At 39.1% G+C, this 21,784-nt stretch overlaps 1 protein-coding gene across 1 annotated transcript; it reads right to left on the bottom strand.

Moving 5' to 3' along the window:
- Nucleotides 1-287: 287 nt before the first annotated feature.
- On the bottom strand, nt 288-15,751 carry LOC120306766 (PDZ domain-containing RING finger protein 4-like). Its single transcript, XM_039340575.1, has 2 exons — nt 15,571-15,751; nt 288-2,916 (listed from the first exon to the last, which is right to left on the bottom strand). The coding sequence occupies exons 1-2, from the start codon at nt 15,749-15,751 to the stop codon at nt 1,373-1,375; spliced, it is 1,725 nt and encodes a 574-aa protein (XP_039196509.1). The 3' UTR covers nt 288-1,372.
- Between the last annotated feature and the right edge of the window lie 6,033 nt (nt 15,752-21,784).

Below are 21,784 nucleotides of genomic sequence, written 5' to 3'. Positions count from 1 at the left end.
GATTCTATGCCTCTGTTTATACAACCCAGCATTATATTAGCTTTTTGGTTGCTGCTGCACACTGCTGGCTCATAGTCAAGTGATTGTCCACTAGGACTCCAAGATCCCTCTCACAGTTACTGTTTTTAAGCCAGGTCTTGCCCAATCTGTATTTGTGCCTTTGGTTTTTCCTGCCTAAATGTAAGACTTTGCTTTTCTCCACATTGAAACTCATTTTGTTGGATAGGACCCATTGTTCAAGTTGGTCAAGATCTTTTTGGATCCTAACATCTAGCACGAGCATTAAAAGATGCAAATACTGCAATATCAAGTTTAAGCACCAATTCACTGCAAAAAACAAACCAAATGATCTACTGCTTATCATCCTGAATTAATTTGATGCCAATTTTTAAATGCAAGAAAGAAATATTTCAGTGTCTACATGCTTCTATTGACATACAAAAAGAGAAAATTCTTGCAATTGAGAGAATGGGGAAGGGGAACTATTCTGCAATTCATCATTTTCTTTGATGAAAGAACAATGTGGGTGTTGGTGCTAGGAGAGGCAAACTGGATCATTGTGCCTTCTATAAACCATTTTTCAACTACAATATTCTTTTGTTGTATAAAGAATTATATCCCTAATTGGATATTTATCTGTTCAAACATTTTGTACTATAATATAAAATGTTAAATACGCATGTAGAAGGAATGAAAATTAAAGCAGCCTTTGATAATTTTTCATAAAGAGATGAAATAATTTATTTTTTTTCTATGATCTTCACAAATACTACATATTATCTAGTTACACAACTATTACATTTCACAGGGAATTCATTACCAACACTTTACACTGACAAAGACTATTGCAATTTAAAAATTAAATTTAGCTGTACAATGTGCTGTTAGACAAAATGTTATTAAATTTCATGAAGAGATATGGTATGTAATTACGAACATATAATGTTTAAAAAATTAAAATGCCAATAAGCAAAAATAAGGTATAAAGTATTTTGGTTTGGCATTATAATTTTAATAAAGCATTATAAAACAAAATTAAGAGGAAAGGTCTACATTCTTAATAATCAGTATTTAAAATTGTGTATGAAAGTAACCATTCCTTCTTTTTGATTATTTTATTTTTGTTTTTAAATAGAAATTAATATTACATAAATATTGCAGAATAAAGAAAGGTTGTAAAATTACTGTTAAAGAAAATAGTATTATATGAGAGCAAATGTAAAATTGCCAAAGAATTTGCTTACAAAAAGACCCAAATATAACAGCCGCCAAATATATAAAAATGCCACCTTGAATGAGGCAATATATTCTACCAAAAGTGGGCTTTTTGCCGAACATCATAATTACTAAACATAGATAACTACTACCATATTCACACAGTAGTAACAGATAAAAAAGCATTGTGTACACTTGTGTCATCTGGAGATTTAGCACCATGTGTCATAAGTTCTTGGATAGTCATCCAGTTGTCCAAAATCTTCTTGTTCCTCTTTTTCATCATCTTTTTGTGACTGAGTTCAATTATATTAATTTCCTTTTTGGCCTCACTGCCACTTTGAGGATTCTCTTTGAGAGACTCCAGCTGACTGCGCATCATGAATTCCCAACGTCTCCTCTGCTCTTTGGCTTTCACCAGATGCTGCTTCCTCTCTTCTTTGCTCCAGTAATGACCCATTTTCATTTCGCTCACTGTATCATCATCAGTAGTCATTCCATTGCGCTCCTCTTTAATCTTTAAGGCACGTTCCTTCAGGATTCTGTCTCTTACTGGTCTCTTTGTGATATACCTTGTCCCATCACTCCTTAATTTAACTTTCCATTCCATTTTGGCCTCTGTACCCTTTTGTGACTCTTTGCAAATGTTCACTAGGCTAAGCTGACTTTGGGCATATTCCAAGGCAGCTCTTTGTTGAATCAGCTGCATATAGCTTTGATAACGCTTAGCATGGGCAGGTATATTCCCATACCTGTAGGAAGAACTATGGTAGGGGGACAGGTGAGGAATGTGCTCAGAGCTTGGTTTTTCCTGCTTTGTTGGTTTGCTGATTTCCAAAATTATTTCCTTGTCTTCAGCTGAATTATTTTGCTCAGAAACTTTGGTTTTCTTAAGAGTTGCCTCCTGGTTACTATGCCTTGATGACAACTGTTTTGCTACAATGGTAGTCCTGATATTTTTTTTATTGGTAATGCTAACCATTTGTTGAAGAGAACTATCAGCAGATTGCTCTAAATTCAATGGCATCTTTCTACAGCTTTCGGGTGTATTGTAAACACTGGAAGTTTCTTTGTCAGATTTCTCTGGATGCTCTATTTTCTCACAGAGTTTTCCTCCTTGAAGATCTGTAATGGTGTTAAAGTTCCTGAATGTACTATTATGCAGTGTGCAAATATACTTATACTGATCTCTTATTTTTTGAAGCTGATGGGCCTGCATAATGTTCTGACATTCACATTCAGTGTTCCTCAATTCCTCATTGAGCAGCTGCAGTTCATGCTCAACCCCAGCTTTCTGTTTTCGATTATATTCTATGGCACTGCTTGAATAATATAAATCATACTCTCCAGGATTTTGGATCTTACACTTGAGCTCCAATAGCTGGTGAAACCTTTCACAGTCCTCTTCCTGGTTAACAACAAAATCAGTTTTCATATATTCCCCGGGCATTAGGCTCTGGTTCCACTGAATTTCAGTGCTGTCCAAAGTGTCTGGAGTCTGTCCAAGTTCCTGTTGGGCTTCCTTCTTCTGCTCCTCAATAGGAATTTCTTGCTCTGAGCTCTCATCATTGTGTTGGCTCTCATCTGTGGGGCCCACTCCACTATCCTTTTCATTATTATTGGATGATGAAGTAGCAGTGTCTGTAGTACCCTCTTCTTCTTCATGTTTCTTGGGCTGTAAGATCAATGGATTTATTATTACTACGGATCACATCTTACAATTTTATCTCTTAACTGCTTTTTAAGAGAAAACTGCTTTTGCAAATCAACATGGCACTGTGCAATGTGGAAATACTAATACAGTTGGATTTTTAATGTTTCTTATTTGTATTGTTGGTCTGTGACTGTAATAAAAATATTATTATTGAATTTGGATCCAAAGGCACTGGATTCTTTCTTATATATAGATTCTTTTATTTCTTCACATTCTGAACAACTCACATAATTTAAAACATATATAGCATGTCGTTAAAGCATGTATTATTATCAATTACTATTCTATTGGTTTATATAGCTGCCTGAGTACATGATGTGTAATACACACACGTACATACATACACATACACACACACAAATACAATACAAAATAATCAAGTAACTCCAATAGCCAGAGAATCCTAAAATAGTTGTCAACACAGCTAGGAAACTCCAGCAGACTCCATCACACACCCATGGCCCCAGGCTCAAGCAGATAATCAGGTCTTCAAGGCCCTATGAAAGGTCAGCAGACTTGGGGCCAGCCTGGTCTCTGTAGAGATGATGTTTTAGAGCAGGGATGTCAAACTGCCGGCCTGTGGGACGGATGCATCATAGCGAAACCGCACCCACCCCATTGCCAGCAATAGCAAAAAAGTCACGATACGTCGTGACATATCACATGACATTGCGAGTTTGACACCCCTGTTCTAGAGTGCATGTATCATAGAAAAAGCTCTCCTTCTGAATAATTTTATTATTATTGTAAATACAGATAGTCCTCAATTTACAACTTACAACAGGTCATTTTGTGACTGTTCATTTACAATGGCACTGAAGAAAGTGACTTACGACTGTTTTTCACTCTTACAACTGTGGCAGCATCCCTATGCTCACAAGTTTGTTTTGCAAATTTTCTGTTAGAAATGCCTACAATGAGCCAGTGTAAATATAACAGTATATATAAACAATAAAGCTTTAAGCAAGCAAGAATCCTATATATGCAATGCCAACATGGGTTTGTCAAAAATAGATCGGAGCTTCCGGTACAGGGCGACGGCGATGGCGGCTACTTAGTAGCCGTCCAGCTGGGAAGGTGTCAGAATCGCGGAGCACAGCGCGTATCAGCTGGCCCGCGGTTCGGAATCCCCTTCCCGGGCAAAGGGAAGGGGTAGAGAACGCAGGAGTAGAGGTAGAACCCCTGAACCCCCTCTGGATTTATTCCTAGAGGGGGTGGAAGGAGTGTTCCCTCGGAGCTCCTGCTGATCTCCGCCTCCCAGCTGTTTTTGCTTCCTTTTGAAGCAAAAGAAACCGCCGCCTCTATCTCCGCGTCTACAGCGTCTTGGTGAGTAATTTCCGAAGCGGACAGAGCGGTTTAAAGGATCCTTTTTTTATATAGTTTAGTGTTTTATTTCTCTCTTTTAGTTAGTTTTGATTATCTCTCCTTTGTTCTTTTTTTTTGCTGGTATGGAGAGAGGAAATAAGATGGCGTTTTAAAAGTGTCGGAGTTTTTTTTTTTTCCTTTTCTCTTTTGTCTTTTTGCTTTTAAAGTTTTGGACTTAAATGACTGCTTTTGATCTTTTTGTTCCTGGTATTGGATTTTTTCTCCTTTTTTCCTTGGACTTTTAAGGATTACAATGTTCTTGTCCTTTTTTTAAAAAAAATTCTGTTTCCCTCCTCCCCCTTTTTGGGGGGAAGAAGGGAAGAGAGAACTGCATCATATAAAATGGCTTCAAAGAGACAGCCGCCTTCTATAACATCCAAGGTGGTCTCCTCTCCCACAGCTTTAATTGCACAACAACAACTTAAACATGTACCACCGACCCAGCCACCACCCTCCCCTCCTTTGCCAGGCCCGTCAGTACAAGAGATTAAAGGCATAATGGGAGATGTTGTATCTCAAATTAGAGATGAAATGAAGCAACTTGTTACACAGATTAAATCTGAAATTAAGGAAGAATTAAGTGGGATGAAGGTCTCACTAGAAGATAATAACACCATCTTGCGGCAAGATATAGTTGCAGCTGTATCAGGCTTGGCTACGGTGGTGGTGAAGCTGGACTCGAGAGTGGAGGAAGTGGCAGATAAAGTTAACTCTTTTGAGGAGAAATTCCAAGATATGGAAAGGAAGATGGAGACTTCACAAGAAGATATCCTTATGTTCCAGTTTAGACAGATGGAATATGCCCTGAGGATCAGGGGCCTTAAGGAAGATATGAATCAAGACTTGATGGAGGTGGTGCTTACTGACCTAGCTATTGCTCTGAATATGGATAAAGGAGAATTACACAGAGAAGTGGAAAAAATTTACAGAGTTAACTCTTGGATTGCCAAGCAGAAGAATTTGCCTAGAGATGTGGTGATTTATTTTACAAAGAAGTCTCTGCGTAATGAAATTATACAAGTCTTTTATAATAAGAGATTCCAGATTACTGCCCAAGATATCATCATCTTAAAGGAAATCCCATCAAAAATTTTAAGAAGTAGGAAAGATTTTGCTTTTCTAGCTAATGAGCTTAAAGCCAGATTGATGCCATTTAGATGGGAGATCCCGATGGGTATTGTTCTGAGCCATGCGGGGATGCGTTATAGGTTGAATATGGTTGATAAAGCCAAAGAGTTCTACAACACGGTCCTGGGTGCAGGCTCAGTTCCACCTGTTCAGAAACCCCTGAGTGGCAAAGAGTTGGAGCAATCTGAAGCACTAGGTCTGGTTTCTGCTGGGATGCTGCAAGCTGAATGGCAACGTCAAACGGAGGTCAAAGAGCAGAGAATGACCCGTGCAGCTTATAGACGTAAGGAGAAGGAGCAACGCAAGAGAGAGGCTAAAGAATCTTCTTCCGAAAGTGTTTCATTGCCGGTGGGAGGAGCAAGACCCAAGAGTTCTGCAACACATGCAGGAATGGCAGATCTCCAGGGAGTCTTCTCCAGGCTCTTGGCCAAGGGAGATGGCAAAGTTCCTGACCTGGAATGTTAACGGATTGAATTCTCCACAGAAAAGAAAGAAAATCTTTTACTATTTGAAGCAACATAACAATGATGTTATTTGCCTACAGGAAACTCATATTTTACTTAAAGATCAGAAATACCTAGTTAATGCCCGTCTGGGATCTCACTTTGTATCTTCTGCTCCTGGGAAAAAGGGGGGAGTGGTTATCTATGTGAAGCAAAATTTACCAGCCTGTCTGGTAGAATCAGATCCCCAAGGAAGATATGTGATGATTGAACTTGGTCTGTATGGTAAGAAAATACTCATAGTGGGACTTTATGCACCAAATCAGCAACAGGAACAATTTTATAGATTGCTACATCAAAAAATAACTTTGCTGGACTATAGATCCGTGGTATTAATGGGTGATTGGAATGGCGTCTTAGATATACAAAGGGATAAGAAAGGTTCTTCTCTTTTTAAACAGGCAAAATTACCTAAAGCTTTTTTTGATATGAAGGAGGATTGGGAACTAAGGGATTATTGGCGGAAATGTAATCAAGAGGAGAGAGACTTTACCTTCTTCTCAGATAGACACCAATCCTTTTCAAGAATTGACTTCTTTTTGATTACAACGGACTTATACAATAGAGTAAAGAATGTAAAGATTTTTCCTAGGTCGTTGACGGATCATAGTCCAGTTTGGATGGAGCTGACTCAAGAAAAAGAGGAGAGAAGATCCTGGAGGGTGAATGAAAACTTATTTAGACAAGAAAAGAATATTCAAAAGCTAAAGGAGTCTTTAAAGGGTTATTTTGCTTTAAATATGCATAAGGGGACTTCAATGTCAATGGTATGGGATGCAGGTAAAGTATTTATGCGTGGGATCTTGATAAAAATGAATAATTCTTATAAGCGAAGGCAGACTCAAAAACGTAAAGAATTGGAGGATGAAATTAAGTTAAAAGAAAAGTCTTTGATTTTAAATCCTTCAGATGAAAGTATTAAAGAATCTGTAAAGTTGTTAAGAGCACAATTTAATATGTTGCTGGCGGATCAAGCTGCAACTAACTTATTGTTTATGAAACAAAATACATTTTGTAATGCCAATAAACCAGGGAGATGGCTGGCCTATCAATTAAGAAAGAAGCAGAGACAGAGGATAATAGATAAAATAAATTATAAGGGCAAATTAGTCTTTCAGAAGGAATTGATTAAGAAATCTTTTTTAGATTATTATCAAAAATTATACAAATCTACTAATGTGCAAATCCTAGATATAAATAAATATTTAAGTGAGGCTAGTTTTCCCAAACTGACAGAGGATCAGAAACATGAAATTAATGGCTTAATTACTAAAGAGGAAATTGCGATAGTAATTAAACAATTGAAACTAGGGAAAGCACCGGGTACGGATGGGTTGACAGCTGTTTACTACAAAGTTTTAATGGAGGAGATGATCCAACCACTAGGCGATCTTTTCAATGATATCTTACAGGGCTCAGAGATTCCTTCTTCATGGCGTAGTGCTTTTATTTCTTTGATTCCAAAAGAGGATCAAGACCTTACTTTACCAATGTGGACTATAAGATATTTGTAAAAATCTTAGCAAATAGGTTTATGAGGGTTGTGCATCATCTTGTGCATAAAAATCAATCTGGGTTTATAACTGGTAGGTATATGAAAAATAATGTTAGACAAATCATTAATTTATTAGAATACTTAGACAAGAATAACCAAGTCCCTGCAGGGCTGATATTTTTAGGGCTGGGCACCGCAGAAAAAGCCTTTGATCAATTGAATTGGCATTTTATGTTAAGAGTAATTGAAAAGATGAATTTTGGTGAAAAGATATTACAAGCTCTTACGGTAATATATCAAAAACAAACGGCACAACTTATTGTTAATGGAGGTTTGTCAGAGGTATTTACAATAGAAAAAGGTACTAGGCAGGGATGTCCACTATCACCGTTGTTGTTTGTCTTAACATTGGAAATATTGTTGATCAAAATTCGAGATTCGCAGGAAATTAAAGGAATAGAAGTTAATAAAAAAGAATATAAGTTAAGAGCCTTTGCAGACGACTTGGTGGTTACTTTGTCGCAACCTATTAGTTCTGCAGTAAAGTTATTACAGTTAATTCATCAATATGGTTTGGTTTCGGGTTTTAGGATTAATGTTAACAAGACTAAAATCCTACCTAAAAATATGACTATTCAGGAGAAGCAGACTTTGGCTAACTTGACGGGTTTTGAAATTGTTAATAAGGTAAAATATTTGGGGGTGATGCTATCTGTTTCTAATGCAAAATTATTTAAAAATAATTATGACAGGTTGTGGGTTAGTGTACAGAAAGACTTGAAGAATTGGGAGAAGCTGCAACTATCTCTCATGGGAAGAATTGCAGTGATAAAGATGAATATTCTACCCAAGTTTCTTTTTTTGTTTCAAATGTTACCGATTTTGAAGAATGAGATTAATCTAAGTGAATGGCAGAAGGGTGTTAATAAATTTATTTGGGCAGGGAAAAAGCCAAGGGTTAAGTTTAAAATTATGCAAGACTTCCGTGAGAGAGGTGGACTCAAGGTACCGAATTTGAAATTATATTATGATGCGGTGGTTTTAACACTAATTAGTGACTGGGTAAATTTGACAAATCTTGAGATACTCCATCTAGAGGGATGGGACTTACTTTTTGGGTGGCATGCCTATTTAATATTCAATAAAAAAGTGGATTGGGCTTTTAAATCTCACATTATAAGAACTTCTTTACTTAGGATTTGGAGAAAATATTATAAAAGTGATTTTAAAGTACCATTATGGGCTATACCCTGGCATGCGATAGAAGGAATAAAAAGAGGTGTTAAAATGGACATGGTGTCTTATAGACAGCTACTCAGATGGGATGGACAAAATTGGCAATTAAAATTACGGGAGGAGTTAGCACAAGAAAATATTATTTATTCTTGGTTTCAATATAGACAATTAGCAGACAGATGGAAGGTGGATTGCAAGGTGGGCTTTCTTAGAGAAGATGAAAATCTTATTAAGCAAGTGAAGGATCTAAGACAAGCCCATATTAAGAGAATTTATGGGGTGCTAGTTGAATTGGACTCAGAAACGGAATTAATTAAAGATTGTATGATTAGATGGGCCCAAAACTTTGGTGAATCAGTCCCATTGGATACATGGGAAACCATTTGGGTAAGAAATGTCAAATTTACACAGGCACAGAATTTAAGGGAGAATTTTTATAAAATGTTTTATAGATGGCACCTTGACCCACAAAAAATGTCTTTCATGTACCCGGACTTACAGCCTAAATGTTGGAGATGTGGTTGCTTGGATGCCACCTATTACCACATTTGGTGGTCGTGCAGAGAGATAAAAGCATTTTGGATTAAGATATGGTGGAATATTCAGAGAATTTTTAGAAGGAGGGTAAAATTTACTCCGCAGTTATTTTTGTTGGGTATAGTTACTGATTGTGATACAAAGGAGGTTATATTGATGTTAAATTTGATTACAGCCGCAAGGCTGTTAGTAGGACAATATTGGAAGAAGGAATCCTTGCCTACACTGCAGGAATGGTTTTTTAAAGTGTCCTATTTGGCGGAAATGGCAAAGATTTCGGCTTTCTTAAAGGAACAAACGCAAGAGAAATTTCTTGCTGTTTGGGATAAATGGATAGAATTTATACAATTTAAATTGGATATAAAAAAATATCACATTGCTTTTTCATAATTCTTATTTCTATATACATATATATATATTTCAGTCTTATTATTTTTTCTTTTTTATATATAATCTTTTTAATTCTTTTTTAATTAAGCCTATATTCTGCTCTGGGAAGATCAGGGGGGGAAGGGGGGGCTGTTTTGGGGGGGGATGGGGAAGGGGATGTTATGTTTAGTTTTTTGTATATGTTGTTTTCTGTTTTTGTATTGTTATATTTTTTTCTGTTTTTTTGTAAAAACTTATAAAAATTTTCAATTAAAAAAAAAATAGATCATGCCAGACAAATCTTATTGCATTCTTTGACCAAGTGACAAAATTAGTGGATCAGAGGAATGCTGTGGACATAATTTACTTGGACTTCAGTAAGGCATTTGATAAAGTAGATCACAACCTACTACTTGACAAGATAGAAAAATGTGGGGTAGACAGAACCACCACCAGATGGATCCGTAGCTGGCTGACCGGCCGTACTCAGCGAGTGGTCCTCAATGGAACTGCATCTATATGGAGGGAAGTGTGTAGTGGGGTGCCCCAGGGCTCTGTTCTGGGCCCAGTACTCTTCAACATCTTCATCAATGATTTGGATGAAGGGATAGATGGGGAACTCATCAAATTTGCAGATGACACCAAGCTGGCAGGAATAGCCAACACTCCAGAAGACAGGCTTCAGATACAGAAGGATCTGGACAGACTTGAACACTGGGCACTAACTAACAAAATGAAATTCAATGGTGAAAAAAGCAAGGTTCTACATTTAGGCAAGAAAAACCAAATGCACAAGTACAGCATAGGTGGCACCATGCTCAATAGTAGTAACTTTGAGAGGGACCTCGGAGTCCTAGTAGACAATCACTTAAATATGAGCCAGCAGTGTGCTGCAGCTGCCAAAAAGGCCAACACAGTGCTAGGCTGCATTAACAGAGGGATAGAATCAAGATCACGTGAAGTATTAATACCACTCTTCAATGCCTTGGTAAGGCCACACTTGGAATACTGCATCCAGTTTTGGTCACCACGATGTAAAAAAGATGTTGAGACTCTAGAAAGAGTATAGAGAAGAGCAACAAAGATGATTAGGGGACTGGAGGCTAAAACATATAAGGAACGGTTGCTAGAATTAGGTATGTCTAGTTTAACGAAGAGAAGGACAAGGGGGGACATGATAGCAGTATTCCAATATCTCAGGGGCTGCCATAAAGAAGAGGGAATTAAGCTATTTTCCAAAGCACCTGAAGGCAGGACAAGAAGCAACGGGTGGAAACTAATCAAGGAGAGAAGCAACCTAGAACTAAGGAGAAACTTCCTGACAGTGAGAACAATTAATCAGTGGAACAGCCTGCCTCCAGAAGCAGTAAACGCTCCAACACTGGAAGTTTTTAAGAAGAGACTTGACAGCCATTTGTCCGAAATGATGTAGGGTTTCCTGCCTGAGCAGGGGGTTGGACTAGATGACCTCCAAGGTCCCTTCCAACTTTACTACTATTACAATGCATTGCATAGCATGGCAAATATAATTCCTTACAATTTGACTTCCAAGGGTGCTTAAATGTCTATTATATGGTGAATTAGCAGATATACAAAAATTCAGATGCTTTGGCAATTGACTCATATTTATGATGGTTGCAGTGTACCCGGAGCATGTGATCACTTTTTGTAACCTTCTGACAAGCAAAGTAAACTGTGGCAAGAAAGGTCATAAAATGGAGTAAAATTCAACAAATGTCCCACTTAGCAACATAAATTGTGGGTTCAATTATAGTTGTAAGTCAGGATTAAAGATTAAAATACCAATAAAATAAAATAAAATAACTATTGGATTCCCATGTTCCCCTTTTTTGTATATCTGCTAATTCACCATATAATAGACATTTAAGCACCCTTGGAAGTCAAATTGTAAGGAATTATATTTGCCATGCTATGCAATGCATTGCATATATAGGACCCATGCTTGCTTAAAACTTTATTGTGTATATATACTGTTATATTTACACTGGTTCATTGTAGGCATTTCTAACAGAAAATTTGCAAAACAAACGTGAGCATTTGGCATTTTGTTTTCTCTGTTGAAGAAGCAGCTGTAGAAAATGGCATGCATTATAACAGTGGACAAGTATATGTCTTTGACTAGCTGCTCTATAAAGGAACGTACAAATACACGTTGAGGATTCATACAGAAAACTAAAAGAATGTAGACACTTAAATGAGCATGATGCAAGTTCATGTGCTGAATGTGCACTTTTGATATTAGGAGTCTTTGGTGCTCTCTGAGCTTGCTTGTTTTCTTGCAAACGTTTCATTACCCTAACTAGGTAACATCATCAGTGCTAATAAGGAGTGCTATTTGCTGTCAGTTTATATTCTGGTGTCTTGTCTGTCTGTGTGGGTGGGGGCGGTCTTAGGGATTCTTTGGTTGGACTGTTTACTAATGGCTCTTTGGCAGTTTCTTGACTGGGGTATTTCTTACTTGAGTGTTGGTCAGAAGTTGACCTTGGAGTTAATCAATGCTCATCTGAGTGCTGATTACTGGTGGAGAGGTACTGGAGTCTTTTTCTCTTTTGGGCTAGTTGAACATCTAGAAGCCATAGCACTTCCACAAATACAACTGAAAATATGGATCAGATATGTAGATGACACCTTCACCATAATAAAAAAGGACCAGTTAAGAACCATCAACAACATTTTTAAAGGAATGCAGTTTACTAGAGAAGAAGAAAAAAACACTACCCTTCCTGGATATCCTAATCCGCAGAGACCACAATGGCAAACTAGAAACGCATGTCTACAGAAAAACCACCCATATTATCCATGTGCTCCACTACCAAAGCAACAACCCAAGCTCCCACAACAGAAGCTGTGTAAGGACTTTATTTAAATGAGCTCAAACACACTGCAGCAAGCAAGAACAGCAGAAAAAGGAAATGGAACATCTATACAACACATTCCAACAAAATGGATACCCACACAACTTCATCAAAAAGTCCTTGATCACTCAACCCAATACAGCACAACCAACACAAACCCTAAAAAGAATTACACTGCCATACATCAAGAATATTTCAGAAACAGCATATAGATTGCTACTACCACATGGAATCAGCATAGCACACAAGCCCTTCAAAACATCCTAAGCAAACAAAAAGACCCAGAAATCCCAGAAGAATAAACAAAAGTCATCTACAACAAACAATGTACAATAAGAACTGCCACTATGTAGGACAAACAGAAGTCTGGCAGAACATATCCATAAATATCAACTGGCAGTCAAAAGGCATGAAGAAAATTCTTTAATTTCACAACATATAGACAGATATGTCTATATCTGGTAGGTGGGAGGTATCGTCACGTTTATTCATGTTGTGGGGGTGTTTCTCTATTTTGATGGCTTCCATAATTATTCTCTTGTTGTGGTGTTCAGTTTTGGAGATTAGTTTGGTTCCTTCAAAATCAATTTCATGTCCTGTAGCTTTAAGGCGCTGGAAGAGGGAGGAAGTTTTTTCTTCTTTTCTGATTGCATTCTTGTGTTCTGCGATGCGTGCATTTATTCTCCTATTAGTTTGTCCATTGTATGTGGCTGGGCAGATTTTGCATGGTATTTCATAGACTCCTTGGTTTTCTAGCTGGATCATGTCTTTGGGGTTTCTTAAGATGATGGCTATTTTTTGGTCAGTGCCGAAGGCTGTCTTGATATTATGTTTGTGGAGAATTTTGCTGATTTTATCTGTGGTGCCTTTGATGTAGGGGAGGAGGGCGATGTTGTTGTACTGTTCTATGTCTCGGTCCTTGGGGGGGGTGTTTCCCTTTGGATTAGGTTGGTAATTGCATTTCTTTGGAATCCGTTGGAGATTAATACGTTTGTGAGAGTGTGTAATTCGGTTTTCAGGTGGTCTTTGTTGGCTAGGCATTTGGTTCTGGAGATGAGGGTCTTGGCTATGGAGTTGATCTGTACAGGGTGGTGATGGGATTGTACGTTTAAGTAGCAGTTGGTGTATGTTTTTTTCCGGTAGATGGTGTGTCCTAGGGAGCCATTGGGTTTTTTGTAGATTAGGACATCCAGAAAGGGGAGTTGGTTGTTAGCTTCCATTTCCATCGTGAATTGTATTTTGGGGTGTAGGCTGTTGAGATGTGTGACTCTATAGAGAAACACCCCCACAACATAAATAAATGTGATGATACCTCCCACCTACCAGACATCTGGAAACTAGCCCTAATCAACAAATGAGTCCTAGCCACAAAAACTGAGTCCGGACCCAGAACAACAGAGTACGCCACCACCATTCACCCTCACCAGACCCAAACCCAAGCCCAAACCCATCCCTCAGATGAAATGCAACCACCATCCAGAAGCCAAACCATGATGACATCATCAGCTGCTGCACCTCCCTCCGACCCCCACACAAAGCAAATGGACACACGCCATGAACACAGAGCTAAACCGCAAACTCGGAGCCAAACCAAAGCCCGGTATGTTACATCACAGCCTTCTGCTCCGGACATCACATCACAGAACTCAGGAGGTTACAACGCTAAAGCTCAGGATGTTACAACACAGCCTACCACCCAGGAGGTTGCAACACAGAACTCAGGATATCACTACACTAGATCTCAGGATGTCACCACACAGCCCATTACCCAGGTCGTTACAACACAAAAGACTAATGGGCACACAGCCAGCACCTCAGCTACTCAGTATGTTATGAAACAGCTGAACAATCCACAAATAATAACTCCAACACAGCCAACCAACCCACCTACAGCAACTAAGCCAGCACTCCACACACTCCCACCAATATTTAGAGAGACGGCAGCTCTGATCACACTCTGCTCGCACAAGCACGGGACATGGGAAAAGACCCAAATACGCCAAGACCTGTACCTGTACCCATGAAAATCTACGAAAACACACACACACACACACACACACACACACACACATACACACACACACACATATATACCATTTATAGATACCATTCAGTGGAACAAAGTATGAGAATCTGTGGCATAAATTCTAATAAGACTCTAATCATAGGACAGCTTTGTTTTATCTATCTATCTATCTATCTATCTATCTATCTATCTATCTATCTATCTATCTATCTATCTATCATCTGTCTATCTATTAGATTTGTGTGCCAGCCATCTCATCTAGAGGTGACTTGACCATGAATTTGATACACTGAGGCACAAAGTACAAAAATTAAAGTAGGTATGCTCTAATTTATTGAAGTCCGTACTGCATATAATGCAAGTACATACTAAATGAGTTTCTTCTTGGTTGTTACAGCCACAACTGGAATTAATTATTATCTAGAGCAGTGATGGCAAACCTTTTAGAGACCCAGTGCCCAAACTGCAACCCAAAACCCAGTTATTTATTGCTGGGTGTCAGGTGGGCATGGCCACTGGGTGGGCATGGCTGCGGTGGTCATATCAGACTGGGTGGGCATGGCCGGGATTATGTGGCCACCTTGATGTTGCTTGTGGGGAGGGAGGCTTGTGGGGGCTCGGCAGGGTTGGGAGAGATCCAGGGGGGTTCTGGTAGGTGGGGCGGTGGGCAGGAGGCTCGTCCTGCAGGGTGAGGTGAGGCAGGGGGCAGGGTGGGGGTGCCATTGCCATGGGGCAAAGCAAGGTGAGGCAGGGGCTGGGGCAGCTGCTGCCTAACACCATCGGCCCCTGCACACAGAGGCCAGCAAGCGCATGTTGGCCGACAGTGTCCATCAGCAGCTACAGCCTGCCAGCCCCTTGACAAGCAAACTCTAGGGCTCTGTAGCCTGTTGCAAATACCAGGTCAGCTCTCCAGCAGAAGATGGAGTAGGGGAGGGGGAGGCACGTGATGCAGACCGCCGGACATACCTACTTCATTCCCATCTGTTTTTGCTTGTGGTTGGAGAGCAGGTCATTGCTGGTCATCTCCTTGGCCCCCTTGCAGATCTTGCCCTTGGCCTGCACATGGAGCCTGTTCCCCTCACACACCCAATGTACCTTAGCCCTGCCTTGGGCCGCCGCTACCAGCAACTTGTGCAAGTCCATTAGGCTGCCACCACCGCCTCCTGCCCAGCCCCATGCGTTGCCCAGGCACTGCTGCCCCATGAGGCTGGGCACTTGGTGCATGAACTCCACTGCCTTGTTGGGGCTTGCTGAGGCCAGCAAGAGCTGAGGCAGCTCCAGACACATGGATGCCCCTCATCTTCCTCCTCAGCTGCATGGCTGGCTGGCCTGATGATGAGGGTGCTCCCCCACAAATGGAAAGACAAGACTTGGAGACAGATGGGTTTCAACTGTTACAGAACTGGGCACTTGGGTCATCCCAGGACCCTCTGCTTGGGAGGCCCCATGGTCGCCGAGGGTGATGTGGGGAGTTGAGGAGGAGCTCCCCGGTCCCCGGCCTCACCATGTCAGGCAGCTCAAGGCTTTGAACCACTGCCCCGGAGGATGTCTCAGGTACAAGGCCCACATGGTGGTATGGAAAGAGGCCGACCCTCAGGCATGGCAATCATAATGACGCCTGCCCCAGTCTTGGCCAGGCAGCACACTGGCCGCACTTGGGATGCCCGGAGCGAAGAATGGTTGCAGTGGCACCCTGCCTTCCCCCTTCGGGACTGCAGAAGTTTCCCTCTGATTGGTCCAACACACCTGAAGGGGAGAGGGGTGGGAGCTGGGCCGGCTCTCAGTTGTGAAGATGGATGGAAAGACGGACAGGATGGGGGGGCGACATGCTCGGCCACCTGGCGGAGGCCACAAGAGGAAGAGAGGACCCTGGAGCTGCGCTGTGGGACAATCCATAGTTTCCCTGCCTGGCAGGTGGGATCACGGACTGGCCAATGACGGCAGGGAAGCTGTTGTCCCCAGCCCCTCACCTGCGTGGCCAGCTGATTGAGAGGCTCAGAGCAGCAGCCACTGAAACTCACCACTGGTCACTTGTGCTCACTTGCTGTCTGCACCAAATGCTGCTCCCGCTAAAAGCTCCTTTTGTAGCGTCTCCCTGCCCAGCTATCACAGCTTTCCCAGACTCTGCATACATGGAGAGGGGGAGGGGAGCAGCCCAGCCCGGTATCCCTCTGTCTGTGGCAATGGCACACATGCCCACAGAGACAGCTCTGTGTGCTGCCTGTGGCATGCATGCCATAGGTTTGCCACCATGGGACTAGAACAACTAGGAGAGTAAAACCTAAATATAACTGAAAAAGATAGAAAAGGACAATTGGATTCTCTCAATGAATATAAATGAACTGAATTCCCCCTTTAAAAGGAAAAATTTTTTACATGATTACAAAAATTAAAAATGGATCACAGATGTAAACAGACCCAGAAACGTAAAGACCTTGAAGATGAGATTAAATGTAAGGAAAAGATTTTAATATCAAATCCAATGGACAATAAGTTAAAAGTTTCTATTACTTTGTTGAAGGAGCAATTTAATATGTTATTAGCAGATCAAATGGCAACTAATTTGAGGTATGTGAGACATAATACATTTTGTAATGCAAATAAACCTGGTAGATGGTTGGCTTATCAACTAAGTAAGAAACAGAAATCGAGGATTATAGATAAAATAATTTATAAAGGTAAAGAAATCTACCAACAAAATTTGATTAAAAAGTTTTTTTTAGATTTTTATTCTAAATTATATGCTAGTGAAAGTATACAAACTTCAGATATAGAAAAATATTTACAGGGAGCACATTTTCCTAGACTTACAAGTGATCAATGTGATGGGATTAATGGTTTAATTACTTCTGAAGAGATTATTTTTGCAATTAAACAATTGAAGGTTGGTAAGACCCCAGGTACTGATGGGTTAACCGCGATTTATTACAAGATGTTATCTGAAAAAATGATAGAACCATTAAAGGTACTTTTTAATGATATTTTATCTGGAGCAGAATTACCTCCATTTTGGAGAACGGCCTTCATATCATTAATTCCAAAGGATGACCAGGATCTGTCCCAACCTATAAATTATAGGCCTATATCTCTTTTAAATACAGATTATAAGATTTTTGCAAAGATACTGGCAAATAGATTAATGCAGGTTTTGAAACAATTGATTCATACTGACCAATCTGGATTTATAATGGGGAGATATATGAAAAACAATGTAAGACAAATTGTTAATTTAATAGAGTATTTGGATAAGAACAACCAAATCCCTGCTGCTTTAATATTTATAGATGCTGAGAAAGCTTTTGATCAATTAGATTGGAATTTTCTATTGAAAGTTGTAGAGGAAATGAATTTTGGAGATAAATTCTTGTCTGCTCTCAAGGCCATTTATCAACAACAATCGGCACAAATTATAGTTAATGGGGGATTAACAGACATATTTAAAATAGGAAAAGGTACAAGACAGGGTTGTCCTTTATTCCCCTTGCTATTTGTAGTAACAATGGAGATTTTACTTATTAAAATTCGAGACTCATCTAGATTAAAAGGAATAAAAATAAGTAAGATTGATTATAGGCTGAGAGCTTTTGCTGATGATTTGGTTGTGACATTATCCCATCCAACAGATTCGGTCAAAGATTTGGTTGAAATTTTAGCACAGTATGGACAGGTTTCTGGTTTTAAGGTTAATAAGAATAAAACTAAAATATTATTGAAAAATATGTCTAGGAAGGGAAAAGATTTTATAGTTGAAACAACTGGTTATGAAATAGTTAATAAGGTTAAGTATTTAGGAGTTTATATTACAACATCTAATGGAAAATTGTATAAGAATAATTATGAACGCTTATGGGTTAAAGTTCAAAAAGATTTAAATGATTGGCAAAAGCTACAACTATCGTTATTGGGGAGAATTTCAGTAGTGAAGATGAATGTTCTACCAAAGTTTCTTTTTTTGTTTCAGATGATACCCATTTTAAAGAAGGATGCTAATTTGGATGAGTGGCAGAAGGGTATTAATAAATTTATTTGGGGCGGGAAGAAATCAAGGGTAAAGTTTAAGATTTTACAAGATGCTCGAGAGAGAGGTGGACTTAAAGCACCTAATTTGAAATTATATTATGATGCGGCCACTTTAACTTTAATAAGTGACTGGCTTAATTTAACAAATAGAGATATTCTTGTTCTTGAAGGGTGGGATTTATTATATGGTTGGCATGCATATTTAATTTTTGATAAGAAAGTAGAGAAGTCTTCCGGTGGTTAAGCGACTATGATGGTGGCTACCTTGTAGCCGTCCTCCTGAGATGGTGTCAGATCTGCGGAGCACAGCGTACATCAGCTGGCCCGCCGTTCGAAATCCCCTTCCCGGGCGAAGGGAAGGGGTAGAGACTGCATGAATAGAGGTAGAACCTCTTAACCTTCCCTGGATTTTTTTTTTAGGGGGGTAGAAAGAGTGCTCCCTCGGAGTTCGTGCCTTCTCCGCCTCTCAGCTGTCTTTGTTTCCTCGGAAGCAAAGTGAAACGCTGCTACCATCTCCGCACTTAAAGTTTTCTGGTGATTTTTAAAGCGGACAGAACTGTTTAAAGGATTTTACTTAGAGTTAGAGATTTATTTTTCTTAATTCTTTTTTTAGCTTATGCTGATTTTTTTTTTTTTTTCCTTCGGGCGGAAAGTGAGAGTGAAAGTAAAATGGCACTTTGAAAGTGTTTTTTTTTTCTATCTCTGGAAAGAAAAGACGGACTGAATGAAATGTATGCTTAGCATTGCTTTTTTTTCTCTTTTAAGTTTCTTTTTCTTTTTCCTTTTAAAGTGCTTTGGAAGTTCTTATTTTTATTGCACTCTTCTTGGTCTTTTTTTATTTTTAAGTATTTTCTTTTTTTTAAGAAGAAAGAAAGAGAGACTAACTTTAAAAAATGGCTTCAAAGAGACAACCAGCTTCTATAGTTTCTAAGGTGATTTCTTCTCCTGTTATTGCAACTGTTCAACAACAACTTAAAGTAACACCACCGGTGCAGCAACCTAAAGCTACATCTCCACCTTCTCCTCCCCCATCAGGCTCGTCTGCACAAGACATTAAAGATATAATGGGAAATGCTGTGTCTCAATTTAGGGAGGAAGTGAAACAACTTCTGGAACAGAGCAACTCTGAAAGTAAGGAGGAAATGAAGAAAGAAATGAAGGAGCTTTTTGTACAGAATAATACTATTTTGAGGCAAGATATAGTCTCAGCTTTATCTGGATTGGCTTTTGTGGTCGTGAAGCTGGACTCCAGAGTGGAAGAAGTCGCAGAAAAAGTAGATTTTCTTGAGTATAAATTCCAAGATATGGAAAAAAAGGTGGAAACTTCACAAGATGATATTCTTATGTTTCAGTATAGACAGATGGAATATGCCTTGAGAATTAGGGGTCTTAAAGAAGATATGAATCAAGATTTGATGGAGATGGTGATCAATGATTTAGCTGTTGTTTTGAATATAGATAAAGATGAATTACGTGGAGAAGTGGAAAAAATTTACAGAGTTAACTCTTGGATTGCGAAACAGAAGAATTTGCCAAGAGATGTGGTGATTTACTTTGCTAAGAAGTCTCTGCGCAATCAGATTTTACAAGCTTTTTATAACAAGAGATTCCAGATTGCTGCCCAAGATATCATTATCTTAAAGGAAATCCCATCCAAAATTTTAAGAAGCAGAAAAGATTTTGCTTTTTTAGCAAATGAACTCAAAACAAGATTGATGCCATTTAGATGGGAGATTCCGATGGGTATTGTTTTGAGCCATGCGGGGACACGTTATAGACTTAACACGGTTGCTAAAGCTAAAGAATTTTACAACACGGTCCTGGGAGCAGGCTCATCTTCATCCATGACTCAGAGAGTCTTGAGTGACAAAAAGGTGGAACAGCAGTCTGAAGGACTAGGTTTGATGGCTGCTGGGCAGGTGGAATGGATGCGTCAAGCAGAGGTTAAAGAACAGAGAATGACTCGTGCAGCACATAAACGTAAGGAAAAGGAACAACAGAAGAAAGAAGCTAAAGAATCTTCTCATCAGATTGTTTCGATGCCGGTGGGAGGAGCAAGACCCAAAAGCTCTGCAACACATTCTTCAGTAGCAGACCTTGAGGGAATCTTCTCCAGGCTCCTGGTTGAGGGAGATGGCAAAGTTCCTGACCTGGAATGTTAACGGTCTTAATTTTCCCCAGAAGAGAAAGAAAATCTTTCACTTTTTAAAGCAACATAATAATGACATTATTTGTTTGCAGGAAACTCATATTTTACTTAAAGACCAAAAATATTTAGCTAATGCTCGCTTGGGATCTCATTTTGTATCTCCTGCCCCTGGGAAAAAAGGGGGTGTGGTAATTTACGTTAAGCAAAACCTACCAGCTTGTCTGGTAGAATCAGATCCTCAAGGAAGATATGTTATGATTGAACTTGGCTTATATGGTAAGAAAATACTTATAGTGGGATTGTACGCACCAAACCAGCAACAGGAACAATTTTACAGGTTGTTACATCAGAAAATAACTCTGTTGGATTATAGGTCAGTGATATTAATGGGAGACTGGAATGGTGTTTTAGATACACAGAAGGACAAAAAAGGTTTTTCTACCTTTTTCAAACAGGCTAAACTACCTAAAGCTTTTTTTGATTTGAAAGAAGATTGGGAATTGAGAGACTATTGGCGTGAACGTAATCAAGAGGAAAGAGATTTTACCTTCTTCTCAGATAGACACCAATCTTTCTCAAGGATTGATTTCTTCCTGATTACAACAGATTTATATAACAGGGTGAAGAATGTAAAAATTTTTCCTAGGTCATTGACAGATCATAGTCCAGTTTGGATGGAACTGGTTGCTGAGAAAGAGGAGAGGAGATCCTGGAGGTTGAATGAGAATTTATTTAAACAAGAAAAAAATGTTCAAAAATTAAAGGAATGCTTAAAGGATTATTTTGTTTTAAATATGTATAAGGGAACATCAATGTCAATGGTATGGGATGCAAGTAAAGCCTTTATGCGTGGGATTTTGATAAAAATGAATAATTTTCATAGACAAAAGCAGACTCAGAAACGTAAAGAATTGGAAGATGAGATTAAATTAAAAGAGAAGCTTTTAATCTCAAATCCTTTAGATGAAAAGGTGAAAGGAGCTATAAAATTGTTAAAAACACAATTTAATATGTTGATGGCTGACCAAGCTGCAACTAATTTAATGTTTATGAAACAAAATACATTTTGTAATGCTAATAAACCAGGGAGATGGCTGGCTTATCAGTTAAGAAAGAAACAGAGACAGAGAATTATAGATAAAATAAATTAT

This window comes from Crotalus tigris, unplaced genomic scaffold, assembly GCF_016545835.1.
Source record: "Crotalus tigris isolate CLP2741 ecotype Arizona unplaced genomic scaffold, ASM1654583v1 scf7180000017753.6788120, whole genome shotgun sequence".
In the NCBI taxonomy this organism is placed as follows: Eukaryota; Metazoa; Chordata; class Lepidosauria; order Squamata; family Viperidae; genus Crotalus; species Crotalus tigris.
This window is presented reverse-complemented; position numbering and strand designations above follow the sequence as displayed.

Excerpts from the sequence above, each read along its gene's own strand:
- LOC120306766 (XM_039340575.1), bottom strand. The coding sequence starts at position 15,751 with ATGTGTCTGGAGCTGCCTCAGCTCTTGCTGGCCTCAGCAAGCCCCAAC. Across the intron at positions 2,917-15,570 it reads GCTGGTAGCGGCGGCCCAAG|TAATAATAAATCCATTGATC; the intron begins GCAGGGCTAAGG and ends TGTGATCCGTAG.